Source organism: Centropristis striata, chromosome 21 (assembly GCF_030273125.1).
Source record: "Centropristis striata isolate RG_2023a ecotype Rhode Island chromosome 21, C.striata_1.0, whole genome shotgun sequence".
NCBI lineage: Eukaryota > Metazoa > Chordata > Actinopteri > Perciformes > Serranidae > Centropristis > Centropristis striata.
Genome location: NC_081537.1, coordinates 23,532,657 through 23,560,356, shown reverse-complemented (window position 1 = coordinate 23,560,356; position 27,700 = coordinate 23,532,657). Strand labels below are relative to the sequence as shown.

The window sequence follows — 27,700 nt, the reverse complement described above, 5'->3', positions numbered from 1 at the left end:
TCAACCATATATCAGTTTTACATTACATCTACCTACATTGAAAATAAACATATAAATAGGAGTCTGGCTTGGTTGGTTTTTTGCTTTTAATATTATGTGCACAGTCCGAAATTGGCCAGGAATTTAAATTTCACTCTTCATGATTCTTCTTTTCTGTAAACTTAATGTAGACAGATTGAAAACATTTTAACAAGGCTTTGTTCTGTCACTCTTTAACACATTTTAACCCCAGGACTGATCTGTTTTCTGGCAGTTTATGGCTGTCTTATACAGGAATGATTGCAGAAAATATGTTAAAAAGGACATAAACAACAACATAAAGATTCTTTGCACTTTTTTGTGCATTATTCTCATCTCAGTTGTGAAATAATCTAAAACTGATGCCATAATGCAGTTAATAAATCTATAATTTCTGCTTCTCACCTTTTTAAGGGTTATTTCTTTTCTTCAGTTAAACAGATATCGAGTATTGTAGATTTTTGTCTTGCAAGTATCGCAGAAACGCTGAATCTTGATACCATAACATTGGCCCCAATAGTTAGAGAATTGAATAGAAAGCTTTATTGTCATTATATAATAAATACAAAAGTTGAGATAGGGGAAAATCGCAATATTTTGCGTGGCAATATTATATCCATTCATGGCCGCCGAGTATCAATATTTAGTGTTCCGACGGCCGTCAGTATTTTTGCTGGGGTTTTTTGTAGCTCACTTTTAGGAATATACTGGAGATACTGGTATCGTATGAAACGAGAAGATCTAATGAATCTATAGGCACCATTTGTGTCAGGATATCGTGTCGGGAAGTTATCAAAATAATGCTACAAAATTAAGATTTTTTAAAGTTTCATTCCAATACATTGAGAGCAGTGAAGCTTTTTGTTTTTGCAGTTCAGACTGAATACTTTGTTGGTCAGTCTGTGGGTCTGACTCTCATTGTGGAGAAATAAAAAGACTGAAGTGAGATGAATATAGAGAATTTTCTCTTATTGGACAAAACAATTCTTGATTGAATTTAATTTTGTGGACACAAAATGCAGTTAAACAGTTAAATCACAATAATATTGTATCGTGACTCAAGTATCGGGATAAAATCGTACGGTGGGGCCTCTGGGGATTCACACCTCGTAAATAAAAGAGATGCACCGTAGATTTTTGTCTTGCAAGTATCCAGAAATGTTGGATCTTGATACCATAACATTGGCTTCGTATTGTAACAGTAACAGAATAGAATTGAAAGCTTTATTCTCATTATAATAATAATAATACATTTTATTTCTAGAGCGCTATACATGGTACTCAAAGACTCTTTACAGTTAAAACACATTATATATTTAATACAATAAGATAATGGGTGCCACTCAATTACTGCTTTGAAAACAGCTTTGTCGAGTGTTCTCACCCCTAATATATTGAGCATTTCTGGTCATATCTCCAGCCAACAGTCCCACAGGAGAGTGAAAAGAGATAATAATAATTTGCTGCAGAATGTTTATGTGACTTTCATTTAAAAGTTTGTTAAAGCTCTACGACCTCTATGACATTTAAAAAGCACCACAATCTAAAATAAAGTCTTAACAGATGCTTGTTTATAGATTATACTAGAACATTTTTTTAAGTTTCACATTGTTTACATATCGTAACAACATATTGCAGCGCCAGATTTGTCTCAGTCAGTTATTATGAGTGTAAGCAGGGATCAGCCCGACACTGAATGAGCTAATTAACGTGTGGTAATTACAGTTAAATCACTGTAGTAGCCTCGTAGAGTCTTAGTAAACTTGGCAGGTTGGTGAATGACTTGGCATGGCCCCGTCCTGGCAGGTGGAGTCTGGCCTGCTGCTGTCACTCACTCACATTATTAGCGAGCATGGACAGGTTAAGAGGGTAACAGAGGAGGTGAAACATGAGGGAAAGTCCTATTTTTTACCTCTACAAAGCAAGGATTCATGAACAAACTGCACGTTTGCTGGTGACGTAGTGAGAAGTGCAGTCCTGCCATTCTTTGAATCCTTCGCACTTGCCAGACGAGCCTGAAACCAGAGAACAGGACGCACCCGTCAGTCGGATATCCTCGTATTCTCTGAGTCACCGCGATGGTTTCAGAGCACAAGTGGCTCGACTGTTTGCTGTGTTGTCTGTGCGCACCCTGACCTCATCATCATGCGTCCTGTTGGCCATTGTTCTCCAACACAACACTCAACTGTTCACCATCAACAGGACAATTTGTTGACATCCCTGACGGTATGTGCCTGTTAATAGTGTCAATATTTACCAGCAGTGCTGTGAGAGTGAGGCAGTGAAACCGTAAGTGCTTGCACCTCCTACATTCTGATGTTATTTCTAACAACTATATAAATATTTGTGTGCTGTTAGATTTAATCAGCAGCTTTATGAAACACCCGCTGCTACGGTATCACAGCAAGTTCAACCTGTCTCCTCTTCTCTGCGTTTCTATTAGACACAGTTATGAACTTTTAGTTGTTCCTGAGGCTGATTAGATGTGTGCAGACAGTAGCCTTTGTTGCCGTCAGGGGAAATGCCAGCATGTTAGGAGCCATTTTACATCTCAAATGAAAAAAGAGCCTTTTCTTCTGCTGCCTCATGCCTGGCGAGCCTCACGCCTCAAGCCCTGTTTGTGCTGCTTGAATGGGCTCCATGAATGACCTGTCCTGGTTCTCCGTGTGTGGGCCGCCGTGCTCCTCTGGGACATTTGTACGCTTCAGTCTACTGTATATCAGCTCTGTGTTTTGCCTCTGTCGCAGTTGTTTTGTGGAAAAATTCCTTGAATGCACTGAACAGCTAGAATCTGACCTTATTAATAAGTGTGAGAACAAAACGCCATTTCAACCTATTTAACAGAAAAGATCTCACTTAACTTATATCTTAGAACTTATTTTCTCAGTTTTCTGTTCTTCCCACTTACAATTTAGTTTTATGTATATTCCAACTTATAGCTTATAACTTATTTTCCATGTCTAAAATTAATTTTTCTGTTCTTCCAACTTACACCACAGAAACTTTTAGTAATATTTTTCAGACCTGAAATAGCTCTAAATACTATAAATAGGCCAGTCCTCATTACAGCAGACAGCTGTTCTAATAATATATATATATATATATATATATATATTATTATTTTGTTTCTTTTCTTTTTCTCCCCTTATTCCTTCTGCAAAAAAAGAGGCTTGTTGGCTTGTTGTATGAACAATGTGTGTGATGCCTGCGTAATTTCTGTTAAAAAAACATTTGATTTGGAGTCTTGACTTTAGACTTTAGACTTGTCATTACTAGTCTTAAGGAGTTTAGACTTCTTATTGACTTGGACGTGTCTTGAGATTACTAAAACATGAAAACATCGCTGATAAAACAACCTGTATTTGAGTATACTATACCTGTATTAAAACATCCTCCTCTTGTGTTTGCCCCTCAGACCGAGTGACCCCTCTGCGCTGCCACCATGGCGATGGTTCAGGCTCTGCCCATATCTGCTGAGCCCCACAACCCCGGCCTCAGCGGAGGACCCCGCAGGAGACACGCCTCCGGCTCCTCCCCGCCCATCCCCGCCCCGCCCTCCACTCTGGATCCTATGGGTTCTGTCAGCAGCCTCATCGCCTCCCGCCCCGGCCCCTACCAGGACCCCCGGTCCGTCGTTGAGCTGGGTGCCAGGGTCCGACGGCCCACCCCGGGCGCCCCCTGCATGCCCTCCGAGTCGCCCCTGGACTCCTTGTTACTGCAGAGCCTCCCGCCACTGAAGAAACAGAGCTCCCTGACGTCCAGCAGGGCTCCAGAGAAGGAGAGCGGGAACGGGAACTACACATATCTCAATGAGGACTATATAGGTGACTGGAATGATAATCATGTGACACATGCCAGCCCAGGAGGTGACATAGACGAGATTAAAGGATCTGGGATGAATGGGAATATGGGGGGACCTCCTCCAAAACTGATCCCGGAGTCAGGAAAACTGGAGAAGGTGAGTCTTTGATGAAGAAGTTCAGGATAAAATCTTAAGGGCAAATTCACAAGGTGTATGTTTCTGATCACTTGTAACTGATATCTGCCCTACAAATAAATAATCATCATCAACTTGTTTCATTTTAAGACTTTATAAAATTCTAAACCTTCCACCTTTTGAAGCAATTTTATCAGATTAAGATGCTTTATCTGAAATCCAAAATGCCTCCAAATTACAGAACCATTGTTTTTTTTTCTTAGGAACTAGCTCTTGATAGTGTGCAAAGAGGAGAAAACAAATAGTGGTCATAATTTAAGGCAACATCAACAGATATTATATATCGATATGGCGGTGTTGTCTCAAATATATCGGTATAACTTGTAATACCAATATACCGCCCAGCCCTGATGTAGTTTCTAACTTTTTGCTTCATCACTCTTCTCTTTTTGTGTTCCTTCTCTAGAACATGGAGAAAACAGTGCTGCGGCCCACTGCCTTCAAACCTGTCATTCCCAAGAGCCGTACCTCCATGCAGTACCTCTCCCCTCGCCACTGTGCCAACGCATCAGAAAGCCAAAACAACCTGAACCTGCTGAGCCCCACCCACGTAGAGGCGTCGCCCTCTTGCTCTGAGAAAAGCAGCTCGTATACTAGCAGGATCCGTAACAGCGGCGGTGGGGGCGGCAGCCAACTGACCGACTCCGGACGCAACTCCCTCTCCAGCCTGCCGGCATACAGCGCGGGCGGCTACAGTCTGGCATCAGGAGAGACCGCCGCGGGCCACCTGGAGCCCATGAAGAACGCCCCGCCCGTCAGCGGACACGGACACTCAAACTCGGACAGCGGGCGCTCGTCCTCCAGTAAGAGCACGTGCTCCGGCTCCATTAGCGGCCGAGGACAGCCTCTGTCGGACTGCGGGTCCAGCGGGCGCTCCCCGGGCCCCGTGGAGGGTTACGAGGGCGTGGTGAGGGACCTGGAGGACAAACTGAGGGAGAGAGAGCTGGAGCTGCAGCAGCTCCGAGACAATCTGGATGAGAATGAAGCTGCAATTTGTCAGGTTGGCAGATAGAAAAGACTTCACCTCACATGGTTATCAAGTTTTTGTTGCCGCTAAATCTTTGCTAATGTAATTTTTAAAGTTTATGTCTTACTTTTAAATTTACATCAAGCTCTGTAGGGAATTTGACACTGCAATTTAGTGCTGGACCGATTGATTTTTGAGACTTTTGATTGAGATTTTAGAGGGGAAGAATTCCCTTAATAACAAAACTTCTAGCAGATATTGTGAATTTTTGAGCCGGACTGAAAAAAGACCTTTTAATGAGGACTGTGCACCAATTCTGCACCAATATGACTGTGCAAAATGAATCAGAAGGCCGCTTTTCTCAGCAAATATCTTTGGGTTTGGACTGACAAAACAAGACATTTTAAGACTTTGATGGACATTCGACAGGATTTCTTGTTTTGTACTGTAAATCCTGATGGGTCTGTTGTTCTGTCTTCGGTTGCAGGTTTATGAGGAGAAGCAGAAGCGCTTCGAGCTGGAGCTGGAGGAGCTGCGGCAGGGCTGCGCCACCAGGATGCAGGTCGCCTCACAGAAGGCCCAGCGTGCTCAGCAGGTGCTTCAGCTGCAGGTCAGAAGCTCTGACAAAAAAAAAACGCTCTATCGGGATCTAAACTACAAACTGATAGTATTGCCTAATTCCTACAAGTACAGAAACAAACATAAGCACATACCAGATGCCAAAGTCATATTTAAAAAGTGTCAAGTCAAATTTAGGAAAAATCTGCAAATGCAAATGGATCAAATATAGGAAAATATACACCCAAATGTTTGGTTTGGATGTTTTCTTTCCACTATTCTGAAAGAAGACATGTCGTGGGGAATACAGCCCAAAACCTGAGTAGAAATGCTGTATTTAATCTGTAAAATACATTAACTGCTAGAAAAAAAGTTAACTTTAAAGCAAGATGAAGCTATATTTGAGTGTTGCTGTCGTTTGAAACATCAGTAACATCTAGAATAATACCGGATTGAAATTTGGCCATTTTCAGCTCCGTTACTGATACCGTCTGTGTTTGTGGCTGCAGGTTTATCAGCTGCAGCAGGAGAAGAAGAAGCTGCAGGAGGACTTCGCTCAGCTCCTGAAGGAGCGGGAGCAGCTGGAGGAGCGCTGCACCTCCTATGAGCACGAGAAGATCCAGCTGGGGCCTCGACTGGAGGAGAGCAAGTGGGAGGTGAGCGGCACAGCAGGAGATCTCTGAAACTGACTCGTTTTATTGAGTGCATAAAAAGAAATGGTTGGGCTGTTAAGTTAAAGTTCATCACAATTCCATAGTCATTGATTTTATCATCTCCAACCTCTCTCTAAACTCAGTATATTGCTTTAAAACCTGCACATATTGTACCACCATTTGTATTTTAGAGCATCAATCTAGCAGCTTCTTCATAATTTATTCTCCAGATATTTTCATTTTCCTACTTGAAAGAAATTAACTTAAACATGAAGATTATTGTTCTCTCATTCATTCATATAGCCATTAAGTTTTTGGAGCCCTGATCACAGCAATAACTGCAACACTATTCAGTTAATTCAGGGTTTGTTCCTGGAAAAAGCAGAAGAAACTTTAAACTACATGCAAAGCATCAGTTATCAGTCATGCAGGCCGATGGAACAGGCCGTCTCTGTGTCCTCATGAGCTCCAGACACGGATCAATAACACGATTGATCTTCTCTGCTGCTTGAGTGAATTAATTGTACCACAAGGAATCATTTCTAGAAGACTAAAGATCTCAGACCGTCTGTAATTGTTCCCTGAGACTGATTAACTGATCATTTTTCATGAGGGGAGGATATATGAAGCCTCTTTAATGACTCAGCTGTTGTTACAGACTCGCACAGAAACACATGCAGACTTACCAAAAGCCAAAGCATTGCAATAAATATGTCTTGCAAGTTACGACATGTGCAGGAACCTTCTGAGTGTGATTTTATATAATCAGTTGATCAACATCAAATTAATTGTCATTCAGTTATAAAAAATAATTTAACTTTATGTCGATTTGACTGATTAAGCAGCTAAAGTTGAACATTTATGCAGCAAAAAATGCCAGTTTTTCATTTTCTAAGGCTTCTATGATATTAAGTTGAATTTCTTTCTGTCTTTAAATGTAAGCAGGAGCGAATAAAACATTTGTCCTGAAAAAAATTATAATTTATGGACCAAACAAGTCATAAAAAAATATTGTAGATTAAAGGATAATTCATTTTTTTACTATTATTTATTCTATGGTACCCAAAAAGTTGCAATAAATATGTCTTGCAAGTTACAATGTGTGCAGGAACCTTCTTAGTGTGTTTTTATATATAAAACTATTACTGATTAATCAGTCAATCAGCATAAAATTAATTCAGTTATGAAAATAATTTAACTTTATGTCGATTTGACTGATAAATCAGCTAAAGTTGAACATTTATGCAGCAAAAAATGCCTGGTTTTCTGGTTTTCTTAAGGTCTTCTATGAATGTAAGTTGAATTTCTTTCTGTTTTTAAATGTCAGCTGGAGAAAGTGAAGCATTTGTCCTGAAAAAACTGCACAACATTTCTCATTTTATACAACGTGTGCAGGAACCTTCTTAGTGTGTTTTTATATATATACAACTATTAGCTGATTAATCAGTCAATCAACAACACATTAATTCATTTATACAAACCGTTTAACTTTATGTCAATTTGACTGATAAACCAGCTAAAGTTTAATATTTATGCAGCCAAAAAAAGACTGTTTTTCTGTTTTTTCCAGGTCTTCTATGATAGCAATTTGCTTTGGAAAACTGCATGACATGTCATTTTATGGACCAAACAAGTCATAAAAAATAATTGTAGATTAAAGAATAATGAAAATATTGTTTCTTCTTTTTGTCGCTGAGCCTGTGAAGCTGATCTGTTTGTCCTCTCCCCTCAGGTCTGTCAGAAGTCGGGGGAAATCTCGCTGTTGAAGCAGCAGCTGAAGGAGGTCCAGGGGGAGTTAGCCCAGCGTGTGGGAGAGATCGTCTCGCTGCGGGGTCAGCTCCGAGAGGCTCGCGGCGAGCTGACAAACACCCAGGTCCTGCTGCAGGAGGCCAACGGCACCACCCGCACACGAACCCTGGAGCTAGAGGTGTGCGAGAACGAGCTTCAGCGCCGCAAGAGCGAAGCGGAGCTGCTCAGAGAGAAGGTGGGACGCCTGGAGGCCGAGATGGCTCACCTCCGAGATGCTCTGGCCAGTCAGGGCCCGGGGAACAGACAGTGTCAGGTGTTCCAGGAGGCGGAGGAGCACCTGCTGGCGTATGAGAGCGACGAGGCGAAGGCGCAGCGGCAGAGCAGCACGGAGGCTCTGCAGAACATGAAGACGCAGATGGACAGGATGAGGTCCGAGCTGGCCTTCGAGCGCCAGCGGGCCGAGCAGCAGACGGGAGGCTTCGAGGAGGAGCGGCGGATATGGCAGGAGGAGAAGGACAAAGTGATCCGCTACCAGAAGCAGCTGCAGCAGAACTATGTGCAGATGTACCGCAGGAACCGGGAGCTGGAGCAGCTGCTGCAGGAGCTCAGCCACGAACTGGAGAGCCGGGAAGAGGACGAGGGCAGCGGCAACGAGATCAACTTCGACGAGATCGCTGCGACGGAGATTTGACCCTCATGTCTTTCCATCTTTTGATTTGCACTATGTCCGCTACACGTTTTATCTTCACCCCTTCACACCGCATCACAAACACGTTTATGGAGCTCTGAGAGGAAAATGAGAAAGAAAATCCTCTATTTTCTAAGTCTGAACTAAAGTGTTTTCTCTCCTGAGTTTGTGACTCACAGGTGAAAAATAGGTTTTTCCAGGATAATCTTTATCATTTTTAATCCAAAAATGTATCCGTATGGAAATAAGTTTTGCCAATATAATGTCATAAGGAATACTTTTTCAATATGACATTAAGAGCACTTGGAGAAATTAAAACTCACCTGTAGTTTTGTGTTTTTTAGAACATGGGCTAGTTCTTGTGGCAGAACAACAAGAAACATTTGGAAAAATGACCGTAAAAAAATTACTAAAACATTCTTTCCATCTGCGAAACAAAACTACTTAAAGCATCTACAAGAAACTTTGATTTCATGTTTATTTTGGTGGCCCCTGGTGGCAAAAGCAAGTTTTTCCATCAGCACCAGACTCCATTTAGAAAACCTCTAATTTTACTGCTGCAGGGTCTGACACTAGTTATTAAGAATACCTACTTAGAAATAGCCAATCTTCTTACAGATGGTCTTGTTTGAGGCATCAATATTAAACTGCTTTTTGTTCATAATCAGTTAAAAGTTTCTTGTAGTTTCTTTAAAGATTATCCTGGCAAACCTTAACAAAAACAAAAACACCTTTTTAAAGTTCCTCCTAATGAAAAACAGATTTGGACAACCTACACTTGGTTTAGGGCTTCTGAGAGCCAAAGACCACACGTTTTCAACAAAGTATAACATTAATATCTTCTATAAATAAACGAAAAATATTTTTTTTTCGTGCAGCCTCTGCCAGCAGGGGCTCTCTGGATTAAAGAGGATAGAAAAGAATTTGGATCAAACAGAGAAAATAGATCATCAGAGTCTTCTTCCTAACTTTCCTCTCAGGGTGTCCGTACAGGTTGGTATCACAGAAACATCTGCAGTGTAAAACCAGCCACACTTTAGTTCTGCCTCACTGGTCTGTTCTCCAAGGAGTCCCACTTAAAAGCCAATAACCTCTATTAGTCGTTAGTAGGCCACCTCAGTCCTCCGCCTCTCAGTTAATGTCTCAGACATCTTTTCCCACTTACAGGCATTTGTGGGAGGTTTTTTTTTTGTGTGTGTGAGTAAGTTTCCCCTAACCTTTCACTCTCCTCCTCCTGACTCCACCTTCCACGCTGGGTTTAACGCTGCATGCCCACTCTGTGTTAGCAGTCAGCTGTCATTAGTACAGTTAGTATATCTGGAGCTTGTTGTGTGTATGATAGTGCGTCATGATAAGAGTGAATGAATCAGACGGAGGCGATAAAGACGGTGGTAGCACTCATCACCAACGGTAAATGTTTCTAAAATATGTTCTACTTCTGTCAAACAAAAGCAGAAAAAAATATACAATTTTCCAACAATCGATAACACAAATTTGATGTTTTTATCATATTAAGTGCAGTTTGAGGGCAACAAAGTCCTTCAATTCTCCTCCCATTTTCTGGACATTTTACCCTAAATGGTAGAAATTATATCATAAACATCTGTACAGTCACACAGTAACATCTGGATTAAATATGACCATATATAACACAATCGAGTGCACATGTTTGGTTTCTCCTGCACCTTTCAGACAAGGCAGAAGATTGGAGAAATGCCTTTTCTGTAATGTAGAAGTACCACAGTATGAACTATGATATACAGGTACATCTCAATAAATTAGAAAATGATGGAAAAGTCCATTTCCAGTAGTTCAAACCAAGTATTGAGTGCATATAGATGGACATACTTTTCAGAGGACAACATTTACATATTGAACATACTTTTTAAAATTGGTCTTTTGTAATATTCAAACATTTTTGAGACACTAAATTTTAGGTCTTCATTAAATGTAAGCCATAATCATTATAATTAGAAGAAATTAATAAATTAAATTAATAAATTAAGACATGAAATGCTTCATTCTGTGTGTAATGGATCTATATAACGTGTTATTTCAACTTTTTGAATTGAATTACTGGCATAAATAAACTTTCTATGATATTCTAATTTATTGAGATGCACCTGTACATAGAGTCATGGAAAAAAAAATAAGGCCATTGTTCATTTTAATGTCTGGTACAATTAAAGGTACATTTTTTGGACAAATATAATGATAACAAAAATAGCTCATGGGAGTTTAATTTAAGAGTTGATATCTAGACATTTTCCTTGGTTTTCTTGATTATAACCAAAATCATAATCAAGAAAACCATGGAAATGTCAACTCTTATCAGCTATTTTGTTGTTATTATTACATTTGTCCAAACAAATGCTCATGTAGTTGCACCAGGCATTAAAATGAACAAGACATTGAAGAAAAATGGTGGTCTAATATTTTTTTCAATGACTGTATATACTGTATATCATGATTTGGGTGCAACACATGAAGCTGCAGTGTTAGAGATAAATTGATGGTTTCCAATGAGGTAACCTGACAGAATCAAGTTTTTATATGATGCACTGCCTGTTGAGCCTTTTTCCACTCATGCAACAGTCCAGAGACATGCAGAAAAGTTGTTAATTGTTGACTAAATTGCCCTTAGGTGTGAATATGAGCGTGAATGGCTGACTGCCCAGGTTGTACCCCACTGTCAGCTGGGAGTTGTGAGTCTTCAGGAGCTAAGAATAACATTTTATTAATAGATATTGAAGGAATAGTAACCACTAAAAAGTGACAATCTGTAATGTTCCTGGAATGGCCCATTCCTGCTGTTTTAAATTCACATAAAATTAAAACAAGTGGTGGTAAATTTAGCTTACACTGTGTGGGTGATTGTTACATCACAGACGGGAGCTTGTGCACTGGATGGTTGGTGTTTTGGTGTAAAGTGAAACTATTTCAGCCATGACACGACTGTTTTTTCACCAACCTTTAAGATCTGTTTCATGTGCATTAACTCCCCTGTACGACATATTTTTGTTCCTCTCCTCCTGCTGATTGAATCCTCCCTCTCCTCTGTAAATAACCCTGAAGAATCACAGCGTTTTCTTCCAGAGATGTCTGTCTGTCTCAACAAATAAAAACATAGCCACTGTGAATAGACCAAAGCAATGTCGCACATTATATTTTGCTCCTACACATATGACGCCTGTATGATAATAATAATAATGTCTGTGGATGTTTGTTCTGGTTCCTCAATATAATTTTATAACCCACAATATTTGTATGAAGACATTAAATGTATATTTTCATGCTGTACATTTCTTGAACAAACCTATGTTTTTAATTAAAAAAGACAAACTTTAAAAGATGTGTGAGATGTTTTTTTTTTATTTCATACAGCTTAAAAGTGTCATTGTGTGGATAGTTTTTATCCCTTAAATTGTGTTTCTATGCACACTCCAATGCAATATACTGGGTTTTTGCAATCTAGCGTTTACAATGACAGCTTTATGTAGGTTTGTAATTCTCCCAAACTCCAATCTGGGTCATTTATTCTGCAGTTCTCATCTTGTTTACATTTAGGCAAAGTTTTAAGGTGTGTGGTTTGTAATGTTCCTCTGTTGCACAGAGCAGAAGTGTTTCTCAAATGTGTTGTGTGCGCCACCTGCAGTTCAAAATTTTTAATTTCACCTTGACAACATGGAGTCAGACTTGATGTTTTAATAGAAAAAATCCAGATTTTTTCATGAACCCATAAAAAAGTTCCCATGATTGTTCAAAACAAAGTACATGAGCAGAACTGGATAGTATACTTGCCTCAAATTTTAGTTATTGTATGAAAATTATACAATGCAACTTGTGTTAAACATCATGATACAGAGGTTAAATAAACTACGCACAAAAAGTAAGGCAATTTGTGTTTGGTAGATTATTTTGTTGTTGTAACAATGCTTTTTGGCAATACATCTTATATGGTTGGAAAGCCTGAAGCCTCCCCTTTGAAAAGGTACCACATGTGTAAGGAACATCCATTTGTGGGAATAGCAGCAGAGCTGAGTATGTAGGTTGCACCAAAGAAAAATGTGCCAAATCTTCTCTGCCAATGCCTAGGCTACTTTGCCATTCACTCTTGTTTGGTGTTTGGTGGATTGGATGATTGAAGTTTGAAGAAACAAAACATATTGGCAATTTAACAATTTATTAATTAAAGGAACATGAGCCTCAGTAGCGTGTGGAATAACCATATACAGCCACAACAGCCTGGCACCTCCTCCTCATGCTGGTCACCAGCCTGGTCACACGCTGCTGTGGGATGGCCTCCCATTCTTCAACCAGCATTTGTCGTAAGTCAGCCAACCTGGTTGTGTTGGTCACTCTGGCATGAAAAGCACGCCCAGAATGTGAAGATATGGGATTGCCACTGGTTGCAGAATCTCATCTCGATATCTGCATTGAGATTGGCTCCAATGATGACGAGCCTCATTTTTCCAGTGAGGGAGATACCGCCCCACACCATCACACTGCCTCCACCAGTGTGATGGTGGAACAGACACCAACTGTACTGACTGTACTGACTACATACTGTAGCAGGGCCCATTCTCACAGATGCTGCCAATCAAGTTTCTGATTGGCACCTGATTGGCATCACCTGGGAGTACCAAAAGCTCAAAATAAGAGTCAATAGCAACAGCAAAATAATGAGAAGATTTGGCACATTTTTCTTGGGCACAGCCTACATACTCAGCTCTGCTGCTTATCCCACAAATGCATGTTCCTTAGAAATGTGGTACCATTTAAAATGGGAGACTTCAGGCTTTCCAACGGTATAAGATTTATTGCCAAAAAGCATTGTTACAATAACAAAATAATCTACCCAACACAAATTGCCTTACTTTTTGTGCGTAGTTTAGGTTTAATATATGGCAATATATTACAATACTGCAAGCAAGGCGATACAGACATTTTTTTATAGTACACAAGAATCTCTTAAAAAAAAGTTTACTCAATGCATTTATCAGTCTCTGTAACATCATAACAGGACTTTCTTTGCAGTCTGTCTGCTCATTGCAATGTTTTGTTAACAGAGTCTGAAAGTCAATTTAATTTGTTTTGATTGTAGTTTATTTATGTTTTATTTATCTAAGATTTTTCAATTCCAATGTTTTTTTTTGTTTTGTTTTTTAAATCTCACCGGTTCCCCCATCAGGCGCCCCGACCGACCAGAGGGAGGCTGTATAGCGACCAGGATCAATGTATGTTTTTGTGAGAGGTCCCTGTAAGGGGATCCTCAGGGGACACGGGGAGAACATGCAAACTCCACACAGAAAGACGCCCACAGCGATATTATATATTATTATCGAGATTTTCAAAATTCAATGCTGTGGAAAAGGATGTACTTATTATGCTCTGATATCGTTATAAAATGAAAACATTGATACAACAATACTATCGTTTATCGTGATAGTTTCTGGGAAAATATATCGTCCTAAAAAATATTTTATCGTGACAGGACTAAATGTTGGTAAGGTATGATGGGATAAAAAAACAGGTGTCATAAGCCTAAAATAAGCCTTAAAATGCAAATTTAGCTTGAAGACAAAGCTGCAACGTGATAATGTAGGCAGTGTTTGCTTTCTTGTACAAGAACAAAGAAAAAACAAGCAATCACTCACTGAAAGGAATCTCCTCTGTGTGGATTATCATGTGTCTCTGTAAAGTCCGACTCTGTCTAAAAGATTTCTGACAGACGGAGCAGCTGAAGGGTTTCTCTCCCGTGTGGATTCTCATGTGCGCCTGTAAAGTTCCCCACTGTGTGAAAGAGTTCTTACAGACGGAGCATTCGAAAGGTTTCTCGCCCGTGTGGATCCTCATGTGAGACTGTAAAGTCCGACTCTGTCTGAAAGCTTTCTGACAGACAGAGCAACTGAACGGTTTCTCTCCCGTGTGGATTCTCGTGTGCGCCTGTAAAGTTCCATTCTGTGCAAAAGATTTCTTACAAACAGAGCAGCTGAACGGTTTCTTTCCCGTGTGAGTTCTCATGTGTTTTTCCAGATATTGCTTGTCTAAAAAGCTTTTGTCACAAAGTGAGCAGCCGAATGGTTTCTCTCCCGTGTGGATTCTCATGTGGAGTTTTAAACTGCCGCTTTGTGTGAAAGATTTCTGACAGATGGAGCAGTTGTAAGGTTTCTCTCCCGTGTGGGTTCTCATGTGTAATTGTAAAGTTCCACTCTGTGTAAAGGTTTTCTTACAGACTGAGCAGCTGTAAGATTTTTCTGTATGAGTTTTCATATGTATTTTCAGATGTTCCTTCCGAAAGAATCTTTTTTCGCAAATTGAGCAGCTGAAAGGTTTCTCTCCTGTGTGACTCCTCATGTGTGCCTTCAGGTATTCCTTGCGAAAATAACTTTTATCACAAAGTGAGCAGCTGAATGGTTTCTCCCCCGTGTGGATTCTCATGTGAGTCTGTAAACTTCCACTTTGTGTGAAAGATTTCTGACAAACCAAGCAGCTGTAAGGTTTCTCTCCTGTGTGGATTCTCATGTGTAATAACACACTTCCACTCTGTGTAAACGATTTATTACAGATTGAGCAGCTGAATGGTCTCTTTTCTGAATGAGTTCTCATGTGTGTCTGCAGATGTTCCTTGTCAGAACATATTTCATCACAAATTGAGCAGCTGAAAGGTTTCTCTCCTGCATGAGATCTCACATGTCTACTCAGATTCCCCTTGTTCCTGAATCCTCTCCCACACTCGGTGCAGCTAAATTGTTCCTCATCAGCACTACATCTCAAACCGCTGACAGAGATTTTATTCTCATTTTCCAAAGAGTTCAAACCTGACTGAGGTTCTCTGGTCTCCTTCCAGTCATCACTGGCATCAGTCTCAGGTTCAGACACATCTTCAGCCCAATCAGCTTCATCTTCCATCTGTTCAGTTTGTGTTTCATAAACCTGTGAGGACTGGGGTTTCTCTTCATCATCTTCACTCTTCACTGGGACAGGAGTAAACATGACATCAGCCCCCTCCAGGCCTTGAAGCTGCTCTCCCTCCTGACTAGTCCAGAGTTCCTCTTCTTCCTTTTTAATATTTCGGGGCTCTGGCTCCTCTTCGTCCTCCTGATCCAGACTGCAGTTCTGATCCTGCTCTTCATGGGGATCCTCTTCTTTAACCACCAACACCTGCTGGACGTCTGCACGACAGAATGAAATACAGACACGTTAACAGTATATAGGAGGTAAAATGAGCATCTAAAGCAATAAAACTAGACCTACTGTGGCAGTAATATTAATCCAAAAAGATCTAATGTAATAGTAAACACTGACAGGGAACCTTTTACTTGTAATACTTTAAGTATGCCTTTGTCTTGGATAAATAGATAGCTATTCTTTATTTTATATGCATACAACAAGATTAAAATTTGTTCTCTGTGTTACAACATAAAAACACAGACATAGAATAAGAACATGGAATAGAATAACAACATGAATACATCTTCAAGAAATGAAGTGTGGGTTTTTGGCAGAATGATGACTCCATTGATGTTTTTCATATTTAAACAGCAGATTACTTTTTTTGGACCCCTGGCCTTATGATCACCAAAAAATATTGCTACACCTAGGTAATGACATATCTTTGTTTTGTGATATTGTAGTGATTCTCAAAAAACACTAACGCTGAACTCGTTACAGCACTTGCACAATGTTACATGCAAACATTAGATATTTTATTTTATATTATTGTATAAAACAAAGGTCTCTGCAGGTTTCAATAAGACACATTTAAGTTTTTTTAAAGATTTTTTTAAGGCTATAAAAAAACACAAATTAGGACCCTTTTCACATCCATACTGGCAAAAAACTTTTCTTGCAGACGGTGCGGTGTGCTTCATACAGTTATGGGAAAAAATTACATCACCATTGTTTCCCTCAATTTCTTGTTCATTTTAATGCCTGGTACAACTACAAGGTAGATTTGTTTGGACAAATATAATGATAACAACAAAACTGGCTCATAAGAGTTTAATTTAAGAGCTGATATCTAGACATTTAACATGGCTTTCTTGATAATAACAAATGTGCCTTTAGTTGTACCAGGCATTAAAATGTACATGAAATTGAAGAAAACAATGGTCTAATAATTTTTTTCATGACTGTACGTTTCCATCCACCAGCTTCAAAGCAAGACTAAAGTTTATGCATTTGTTGTTGTTTTTTTAAAGTAAAGTTAAAAGATTTTTAAGACCGTTCAGAAACATATTCAACACATTTTAAGTGAGAAATGTAGACATTTTAAATGCAAATTATTGTATTTTAGACGTTTTAGGACTTTTTAAGACCCCGCGCTTACCCTGAAAAGCTAAGGTTTTCATTAAGATGTAATGGAAAATGGTGTGTTGTTTGGACTATGACAACCTTCTGAATATATATATATATTTTAATCGCAATATAGGGGCAGCAGGCTATCGCGATTTATTGAATCATATCCTCTGAATTGTACATATCATCACACAAAATAATCGCCTAAGTCATTTTTTGTCAAAATTGTTTTTTTTTGCCTAAAAATCATCTCCTCATGACGCCGGCCACCTGTGGTAAAATCGCCTACATCCTCAGTTGATCAGATCATGTGATTTTACCCCTTTAAGATAATGGCCTATGTCAAGTGTGTGACTTAAGCAGATTTATTATCAAAGTCAAAATAAAATGTGACTTAGGCAATTTTTTGAACATGCCTTTGTGACTTTAACAAGATATGGTAACACTTTATTTTGAAGGTGTCTACATGAGAGTGACATAAGTGTGTCATAAACATGACATGGGATGTGTCATGAACATTAATGACACTTTGAAGTAACATTAATGCTCATGATACTTGTCATGTCATGTTTCTGACAGGCTTGTGTGACTCTTATGTAGACACCTTCAAAATAAAGTGTGACCATATCTTGCTTAAGTCACAAAGGCATGTTCAAAAAATAGCCTAAGTCATTTATTTCTCTTAAGTTACATAATTTACACACAGTTTTATTACTATGCCAATGGCCATCCTTTGTTACATCCTTTTTGAGTGAAATGATCAATAAATGTCATATGTTACAGTTTTTTGTGTTTCCTGCAAAACTTGAAAAAATGATTTAGGCGATTATTTTAACAGGGTGACGATATTGCATTGTGAGATTTTTGCCAGAACACAGCCCTGTTAATATTGTATCTTTTAAATTCCCTTCACCTCCAGCAGGTGCTAATGACTAGCTGTTGACATACTAAGAGAAAATTAATAATAGTGAACAAACCTTCTATCTGTAACTGAAGCTGAGAGTTCAAAACAGCGTCCAGGAGTTTCTGTTTTCTATCGTTTTCCTCTTTTGAACGACAAAGTTCCTCCTCGTACTCTGCTATCGTCGTTTCAAACAGCCCAAATATCTCTTCAGCAGCCGCAGTTAGTCGCTGCTTCACCAGCGATCTCAACTTTTGAGCTTTAGACATTTTCACACAATAACAGAAACCTTCTCTGCACACAAACTCCGTCAGAAACACCGTTTTTCTGCATCAAATAGGCGACAAACACAGCACATGAAAGACATTTACCATCCACAGCTAACAAGACAGCTTCCGGGGCAGAATAGGTTGCTGCATTTCAAAATAAAAGGCCCGGATGTGTAAACGAAATGTCTGTACTATTCAATTTTCCTGTGGGGAAATCTAGTAATGAATCAATATCAGATTAGCGTACAACTAACACAATAACTGTGGTGTTTTATTATTGCTATTAGTAGTAGTTTTTAACCTTTATTTGTTGCTAAATTGGTGAAATCAGCTGAAGCATTTGGTTCTAAATACAATTAATATGCATTCAAAATACAAATACTTACTGTAATATTAATGCCAAAGGGGAAGTTAAAACTTTTATTTTCTATTAACTGACGCTAACTGACAAGCTTAAAATCAAGTTTACCTTTTGAAAGTTAATATTTAATTTTCTCGATTTTTTTTTTCATTAAAAAAAAAAAAAAAAATGTAAAATAATGTTTTATTGAATTATCCTCATTGAACATGATCTGAGAGAGGTAAAGAACACCATTGCACTAAACATTGATTGAAATGGTTTATAATGGAGTTATTAAAGAAATATAAACAATGTTTATTGGGATTTTTTAGTTTCTGACACTTTTGGATAATTCAACATTGCCCCAGGTCAAACTGACCCAAGAACCCAAGAAGACAAGAAGAGTTTTCAGTGGTGCAAAGTAACTTATTGCATTTATTCAAGTACTTAAAAGATCCCCTTCAGACATGTTGGCAAAAAGGACAATTTAAAAACCGTGTGTGGTACACTGTGTGAAAGAGACAGAATAACAACAACAAAACAATTGGACATCAATTAAACATTATATGCTAGACAGATGAGCAAATAGCTAGTGATAATAATGCATGGTAGACAAGCTTTTGTTATTGTTTACATGTTCCAGACTGCAGTAATGTACGGTCTTTTTGTACTATGCACCTATCTGTGTACTTCTGCTGATGTGAAACCTCAATACTCCTGTGTGGGATCATTAACATTAGTAGTTGTTTACAGCAGTAGTTGTAACTTTCTTACAGTCTGAGTGGCTGAAAGATTTTACTGTAGGATTTCTCATGTTTACCTTTAGATAATCCTTGCGAAAATAAAAAACCTTTAATCACAAATCAAGCAGCTGAAAGGTCTTCGTGTGGAGCTTCATGTGGACGCTTAAACTGCTACTCTGTGTAAAAGATTTCTGACAGACGGAGCAGACGGAGTTTCTCTCCCGTGTGGACTCTCATGTGGGTCTGTAAACTGCCTCTCTGTGTAAAAGATCTATTACAGAGCGAGCAGCTGAAAGGTTTGTTTTCTGTGTGAGTTCTCATGTGTATCTCCAGATGCTCCTTATTAGAAAATCTATTTTCACAAACTGAGCAGCTGTACGGTCTCTCTCCAGTGTGGGTTCTCATGTGGGTCTGTACACTGCCACTCTGACTAAAAGATTTCTTACAGACAGAGCAGCTGTAAGGTTTATTTTGTGAATGAGTTCTAACATGTCTCCTCACACTTCTCTTGGTCCCAAATCTTTTCCCACACTCAGAGCAGCTAAATAGTTTCTCACCAACACTAAAGTTAAAACCACTGACAGAGACTGAGGTTTGGGGGTCTGTCAGTGAGTTTAAACCTGACTGAGGTTCTCTGGTCTCCTTCCAGTCATCACTGGCATCAGTCTCAGAAGCATCTCCAGTCTTGAACGTATCTGGTACTGGGTGTCTATTTGGATCTGAGCAGCTGGCTGGTTCTGCTTCTGGTCCTCCCCAGTCCTCTCCATGATCTTCATTTTCCATCTGTTCAGTTTGTCTTTGACAAAGCCATGAGGACTGAGGTTTCTCTTCATTATATTCACTCTTCACCGGGACAGAAGTAAACATGATATCAGCCTCCTCCAGGCCTTGAAGCTGCTCTCCCTCCTGACTGGTCCACAGGTCCTCCTGTTCCTCTTTGATATTTCGAGGCTCTTGGTCCTCCTGGTCCAGATTGGATTGCCGCTCGTCAGAGGGGACATCCTCTTTAACCATCAACACCTGCTGGATGTCTAGAAGACAGAATGAAACACAAGTTCTGTTTCTATCAGTGAATTTCTCTGCACATTTTGAAGGTTTTCATGAGAAAGCTTGATGGAAACACCAAAATGCACATACATTTTTTGTACGCTCACTTGAGATGGTTTTTGTCTTTTTTGAAAAAAGTTAATGTGCTAAATCGGAGATGGAAACACTTTTTCAGAATAAGTTCTGACAAAGTAAACATTTAACTCACTTGACTAATCAGCTGTTTCCTCTGACATTAAATAACAATTAGAAGTTGCCCAATTGAATCCCAATTCCTGAAGATTTCTCTCCATTTTCTCTTGTGGGTAGACAAACACACTGCCATCTTCTGACCAAAATTCGTTACTGTAGCTTTGTTTATTCGCCCGAAACCAGCTGATGGAAACTCACTAATTTGCATTTTTTCAAGGCAACATTTCAAAATTTTGCTTCAAAATTCGCTTTGACTTTAATGGAAACACAGCTACTGACACGTTACAGACCAACACTCAAACTCCATTTAGACCAATAATAATGACTGCAAACCAACTACACTACAACTGCCTTATGTGTACAAAAATATTGCGACACTTGAGCATTGCAGAATCGTGTTTTGTGATACTGTATTGATTCTCAAAAACACTGTACCAATACAAGAATTTACATGCAAAGTTTCCATATTTTATATTATTGCATATAAAGTCAACCTTTTATTAAGATGTAGTGCATAGTGATGTGTTGTTTGGACTATGACAACTTTCTAAAGATTAGATTTTTATTTATTTTTTAAAATGCTATATATGTACAGTAGACTATTGCGAATCGTTTTTATTGCCAAGTAAGTATGCACATACAAATAATTTGCTGTGGTGTTCAGCAGCTAAAATAGAAAATATGAAGATTAGAAAAGTCAACATACTAAAAATATATGCAAATATAAATAGTATAAACAATATATACAAAGATAAATAATAATCCTATTGAACAAACCTGCTCTGTCTAATAGAAGCTCAGGGTTTAAAACAGCGTCCAGGAGTTTCTGTTTTCTTTCGTTTTCCTCTTTTGAACGACAAAGTTCCTCCTCGTACTCTGCTATCGTCGTTTCAAACAGCCCAAATATCTCTTCAGCAGCCGCAGTTAGTCGCTGCTTCACCAGCGATCTCAACTTTTGAGCTTTAGACATTTTCACACAATAACAGAAACCTTCTCTGCACACAAACTCCGTCAGAAACACCGTTTTTCTGCATCAAATAGGCTACAAACACAGCACATGAAAGAAATTTACCATCCACAGCTAACAAGACAGCTTCCGGGGCAGAATAGGTTGCTGCATTTCAAAATAAAAGGCCCGGATGTGTAAACGAAATGTCTGTACTATTCAATTTTCCTGTGGGGAAATCTAGTAATGAATCAATATCAGATCAGTGTACAACTAACACAATAACTGTGGTGTTTTATTATTGCTATTAGTAGTAGTTTTTAACCTTTATTTGTTGCTAAATTGGTGAAATCAGCTGAAACATTTGGCTCTAAATACAATTAATATGCATTAAAAATACAAATACTTACTGTAGAAGTGAATATTAACGCCAAAGGGGCAGTTACATTTTTTATTTTCTATTAACTGACGCTAACTGACGAGCTTAAAATCAAGTTAACTTTTGAAAGTTAGTATTTAATTTTCCCGATTTTTTTTTTCATAAAAAAATAAAAATGTAAAATAATGTTTTAAAAAACAATTTCATGTAAAACCATTGTATTTTATATGTAGGTCTTTCCAACGTACATAAAAAAAAGTTTAACATGCACTTTTGATCAAAAGCGAGTGACTTATCCTCATTGAACATGATCTGAGAGAGGTAAAGAACACCATTGCACTAAATATTGATTGAAATGGTTAGTAATGGAATTATTAAAGAAATATAAACAATGTTTATTCAGATTTTTTAGTTTCTGACACTTTTGGATAATTCAACATGCCCCAGGTCAAATTGACCCAAGAACATTGTTGTTGTTCCTGAGAAACTAACAAAACAGGAGGGTTAAAATCGAGTTAATATAGCAACAGAAAGTTAATATAAATTGTGTTTCTATTGCTCCCACAGATAAAAACATGGACTCCAAGCATATTAAAAGACATTTGGGGAAATGTCTGGCAGAAGGATTTGCTGAAGTGGTGGAGCAGCGTCCTATGAACCCCATCCAGTTTCTCTCCCACTGGCTCTACAAGAACAACTCAAATATTAAATATGAGACAGAGGTAAGCTGCTATTGAGGTTTCTGTCAGTAGGGAAAACATCACACAGCACAAAGGGCAGTATAGTATTTCCTCTACAGTCTTATTAATACGCAAGAAGAGTTTTCAGTGGTGCAAAGTAACTTATTGCATTTATTCAAGTACTTAAAAGATTCCCTCCAGACATGTTGGCAAAAAGGACAATTTAAAAACCGTGTGTGGTACACTGTGTGAAAGAGACAGAATAACAACAACAAAACAATTGGACATCAATTAAACATTATATGTTGGACAGATGAGCAAATAGCTAGTGATAATAATGCATGGTAGACAAGCTTTTGTTATTGTTTACATGTTCCAGACTGCAGTAATGTACGGTCTTTTTGCACTATGCACCTATCTGTGTACTTCTGCTGATGTGAAACTTCAATACTCCTGTGTGGGATCATTAATATTAGTAGTTGTTTACAGTAGTAGTTGTAACTGTCAGTAGTATCAACAGTAGTAAAAACACTTTAAACGGATTGTAGGGAACATTTATGGCTACATCCAAATTATTAAATACTATGCATTCTTTTAGATGTCTGTATATTATTGTTTGTGTGGATGTTTGCTCCAGTTCCTTCACATAATTTTATAACCCACAGTATTTGTATAAAAACAGTAATTGTATATTTTCTTCATCCTTTAAAACAAAGCCTATCAACATTTAACAGCTGTGTGTGGTACATGGAGATTTGGCTAATTTCATACAATTTAGACGTGTTACAGTAGATCAATCTTCCCATAAATTATATTCATGAAACAAATTATACACCCTCTCATGTCTCAGCTTTTACAGAAATAATTTGTTTCTTTTTCTTTTTTTGTTGAAAATCCAGTATTTACAATGACTTTTCCCTGTTCCACTCCGTGTAAAAGACTTCTTACAGTCTGAGTGGCTGAAAGATTTTACTGTAGGATTTCTCATGTTTACCTTTAGATGTTCCTTGCGAAAAAAACCTTTAATCACAAATCGAGCAGCTGAAAGGTCTTCGCGTGGAGCTTCATGTGGACGCTTAAACTGCCACTCTGTGTAAAAGATTTCTGACAGATGGAGCAGCTATAAGGTTTCTCTCCCGTGTGGACTCTCATGTGAGTCTGTAAACTGCCTCTCTGTGTAAAAGATCTATTACAGAGCGAGCAGCTGAAAGGCTTGTTTTCTGTGTGAGTTCTCATGTGTATCTTCAGATGCTCCTTATTAGAAAATCTCTTTTCACAAACTGAGCAGCTGAAAGGTTTCTCCCCCGTGTGGGTTCTCATGTGGGCCTGTACACTGCCACTCTGTGTGAAAGTTTTCTTACAGACAGAGCAGCTGTACGGTTTTTCTCCTGTGTGGGTTCTCATGTGGGTCAGTAAAATTCCACTCTGACTAAAAGATTTCTTACAGACAGAGCAGCTGTAAGGTTTATTTTGTGAATGAGTTCTAACATGTCTCTTCACACTTCTCTTGGTCCCAAATCTTTTCCCACACTCAGAGCAGCTAAATAGTTTCTCACCAACACTAAATTTAAAACCACTGACAGGGACTGAGGTTTGGGAGTCTGTCAGTGAGTTTAAACCTGACTGAGGTTCTCTGGTCTCCTTCCAGTCATCACTGGCATCAGTCTCAGAAGCATCTCCAGTCTTGAACGTATCTGGTACTGGGTGTCTATTTGGATCTGAGCAGCTGGCTGCTTCTGCTTCTGGTCCTCCCCAGTCCTCTCCATGATCTTCATTTTCCATCTGTTCAGTTTGTCTTTGACAAAGCCATGAGGACTGAGGTTCCTCTTCATTATATTCACTCTTCACCGGGACAGTAGTAAACATGACATCAGCCTCCTCCAGGCCTTGAAGCTGCTCTCCCTCCTGACTGGTCCAGAGGTCCTCCTGTTCCTCTTTGATATTTCGAGGCTCTTGGTCCTCCTGGTCCAGATTGGATTGCCGCTCGTCAGAGGGGACATCCTCTTTAACCATCAACACCTGCTGGATGTCTAGAAGACAGAATGAAACACAAGTTCTGTTTCTATCAGTGAATTTCTCTGCACATTTTGAAGATTTTCATGAGAAAGCTTGATGGAAACACCAAAATGCACATACAAATTTTTACGCTCACTTGAGATGGTTTTTGTCTTTTTTGAAAAATAGTTAATTCGCTAAATCGGAGATGGAAACACTTTTTCAGAATAAGTTCTGACAAAGTAAAAAATTAATTCACATGACTAATCAGCTGTTTCCTCTGACATTAAATAACAATTAGAAGTTGCCCAATTGAATCCCAATTCCTGAAGATTTCTGTCATCTTCTGACCAAAGTACGTTACTGTAGCTTTGTTTATTCGCCCTAAAACAGCTGATGGAAACTCACTAATTTGCATTTTTTTCAAGGCAACATTTCAAAATTTTGCTTCAAAATTCGCTTTGACTTTAATGGAAACACAGCTACTGACACGTTACAGACCAACACTCAAACTCCATTTAGACCAATAATAATGACTGCAAACCAACTACAACTTCACACACAGTTTGTGAACATACACACACTTTAAAGCACTTTGATCCTGGCCTCATGTGTACAAAAATATTGCGACACTTGGGCATTGCAGAATCGTGTTTTGTGATACTGTACTGATTCTCAAAAACACTGTAACAATATAAGTTTACATGCAAAGATTGCATATTTTATATCATTGCATATAAACTCAACTTTTTATTAAGATGTAATGCATAGTGATGTGTTGTTTGGACTATGACAACTTTCTAAAGATTAGATTTTTATTTAAAAAAATGCTATATATGTACAGTAGGCTATTGCGAATCGTTTTTATTGCCAAGTAAGTATGCACATACAAGGAATTTGCTGTGGTGTTCAGCAGCTAAAATAGAAAATATGAAGATTAGAAAAGTCAACATACTTAAAATATATGCAAATATAAATAGTATAAACAAAATATACAAAGATAAATAATAATCCTATTGAACAAACCTGCTCTGTCTAATAGAAGCTCAGGGTTTAAAACATCGTCCAGGAGTTTCTGTTTTCTCTCGTTTTCCTCTTTTGAACGACAAAGTTCCTCCTCGTACTCTGCTATCGTCGTTTCAAACAGCCCAAATATCTCTTCAGCAGCAGCAGTTAGTCGCTGCTTCACCAGCGATCTCAACACTTGAGCTTTAGACATTTTCACACAATAACAGAAACCTTCTCTGCACACAAACTCCGACAAAATAAAAGTTTTCTCTCCATTAAACAGACACCACACCGGCGACAAAGTAGCCTTCACAGCTAACAATATAATTTCCGGGGCAGACTAGATGCTGAGTTTCAAAATAAAAGTCCCAAAGTGTTTAAGTGTTTAACGAAATTAAGGTATTTCTGTACTTAAAAAAAAAACTTAGATCCATATGACAGACTAAAAAATGGACAGCAACTAAACTCTATATACTGAACAGATCAGCAAATAGCTGATGATAATGATGTATAGTAGACAAGCTTTTATTGTTTACATGTTCCAGAGACTGCAGTTATGACTGTCTTTCTGTACTATGTATCTATCCTTGTACTTTTGCTGCTGTGCCACTTCAATATCCCTGTGTGAGATCAATAACTAATCAACATCAGATTAGCAGACAACTAACACAGTAACTGCTATGTTTATTATTAATCATAGTAGGAAATTTCAGGAAATAAGGAAAAGTTTGTTTATTTTTTGTTGTAAGTCCAGCATAGACAATTACCGTTTTATCTTAGTCTGTAAGTATCTCAATTTGTCATCTGGGTTATTTATTGTACAGTCCCAACCTCATTTACATTTAGGCAATGTTTTAAGGTTTGTGGTTTGGTGTAGCTTTCAGAATATTCTTGATTCGCTGCTGCACAGATCAAATGTTTTCAGTTGTTGTTTTTGCCACCTGCAGGTGAAAATTAACATTTGTACTTAAGAACATGAAGTCAGTTTTCCAAGGCTTTTCAAGGACCTTAGATTAAAACCTCCATGGCCACTTATAACATTCACATACATGAACAGTGCAGGATACTGTTCTCCAATTGTAAACTATTTCATAGAAATCAAACAACCAACAATTATAGATTGAAAAAAGGCAATATTTTAATATTCACTTTAAATACCTTAAACAACAGAAACAGTCAAAAACTTGTCCTTTATATTTAAAAAAGTTTTACATGCACTTATATCAGTCTGGCACTGCAGGATTGTTTTAGTCTGGACGGTTTTCTGAAAAGATGATGCCTGCATCCATGTTTGCTCCCTGATTGAATCTTATCAGTCAGTCTGATTTAAGCCTTCACACCTTTTGTGGGGTTTCTCTATTCACATTGCTGTTGCTTCCTCTGGCTTTCGATAATGCCCCAGGTACCCCTCTAATATATCACCCTATTGGCTTTGCAACGACTCCCAATCCATGTTTTAAACTGCCTTTACCACCTTATACTCAAGTTATTTTAAGCAACAGTTCCATCTCGTGGTCGGTCCAAGCAAAGACATCTCTGCTCTGACTGTTCTCCATTGCTGTTCATCCTCGTGGCATTTTTCCGTACTTTCAACCAGAGTGAGGTCAGATCTGCTACATGCCCAGTGTACATGAACGGTAATGACAGAGATGAGTCAGATACAGTGCCTAAACTCTTAAATGGACAGAAGTCATTTTTTGTTTAAAGAGGACGTATTGTGCTTATTTTCAGGTATTTTAAAATATCTATAATGTTTTATCCTGTCTGTGTGCATATACCTCTTGATATTCTTATATACTTTTCATATTTTATATGGTGTGCTTGGTGTTTTAATTAGGGCCTCGGGGCAATCGCACCGAGCACTGGTCCCATACAGCAATAGCTGTTCGAGGACAGAAATTTCAGTCCACCTCTGGCTGCTGTCACTCTTTCATTAACAGGTGTCAGTTAATTCTGCTGATTGCTTTGATCTGATTGCCTTTGATCTTTGATGTGAATACAGTTACAGATACACACACACACACACATGCGCGTAAGCACGTACACTCCTCACACATGCGCATGCACGCACACACACACGCACGCACACACACACACACACACACACACACACACACACACACACACACACACACACACACACACACAGTAACTTTATGTGATTTTAATTACACACACACACATACACACACACACACCGGCAGTAGCCCCCGTGGCCCTTTCAAAATTTCCCCAGAGGAAATTTTCTAGTTTTATCTGCTGCTGTAAC

The 27,700-nt window shown here is 38.6% G+C and overlaps 3 protein-coding genes across 5 annotated transcripts in view; 1 reads left to right on the top strand and 2 right to left on the bottom strand.

Moving 5' to 3' along the window:
- LOC131958983 (leucine zipper putative tumor suppressor 2 homolog) overlaps nucleotides 1-10,833 on the top strand; it is a 46,688-nt gene extending 35,855 nt beyond the window's left edge. For all 3 annotated transcript variants that reach the window (XM_059324058.1, XM_059324059.1, XM_059324060.1), the window contains 5 exons: nucleotides 3,434-3,976; nucleotides 4,422-5,015; nucleotides 5,470-5,592; nucleotides 6,050-6,196; nucleotides 7,926-10,833. In XM_059324058.1, coding sequence (XP_059180041.1) covers nucleotides 3,461-3,976; nucleotides 4,422-5,015; nucleotides 5,470-5,592; nucleotides 6,050-6,196; nucleotides 7,926-8,633 — 2,088 coding nt within the window. In that variant the 5' untranslated portion in view covers nucleotides 3,434-3,460 and the 3' untranslated portion in view covers nucleotides 8,634-10,833. The remainder of the gene's footprint in view (nucleotides 1-3,433; nucleotides 3,977-4,421; nucleotides 5,016-5,469; nucleotides 5,593-6,049; nucleotides 6,197-7,925) is intronic.
- Nucleotides 10,834-12,007: 1,174 nt separating this feature from the next.
- Nucleotides 12,008-21,488, bottom strand: LOC131959996 (zinc finger protein 502-like). The gene is made up of 5 exons (XM_059325205.1): nucleotides 21,201-21,488; nucleotides 19,357-20,215; nucleotides 19,216-19,239; nucleotides 17,909-18,159; nucleotides 12,008-15,805 (listed from the first exon to the last, which is right to left on the bottom strand). Exons 1-5 carry the CDS (start codon nucleotides 21,391-21,393, stop codon nucleotides 14,280-14,282), a joined length of 2,853 nt encoding a protein of 950 aa, XP_059181188.1. The 5' UTR covers nucleotides 21,394-21,488; the 3' UTR covers nucleotides 12,008-14,279.
- Nucleotides 21,489-22,507: 1,019 nt separating this feature from the next.
- Nucleotides 22,508-25,738, bottom strand: LOC131958987 (zinc finger protein 32-like). The gene is made up of 2 exons (XM_059324064.1): nucleotides 25,450-25,738; nucleotides 22,508-24,458 (listed from the first exon to the last, which is right to left on the bottom strand). Exons 1-2 carry the CDS (start codon nucleotides 25,640-25,642, stop codon nucleotides 23,455-23,457), a joined length of 1,197 nt encoding a protein of 398 aa, XP_059180047.1. The 5' UTR covers nucleotides 25,643-25,738; the 3' UTR covers nucleotides 22,508-23,454.
- Between the last annotated feature and the right edge of the window lie 1,962 nt (nucleotides 25,739-27,700).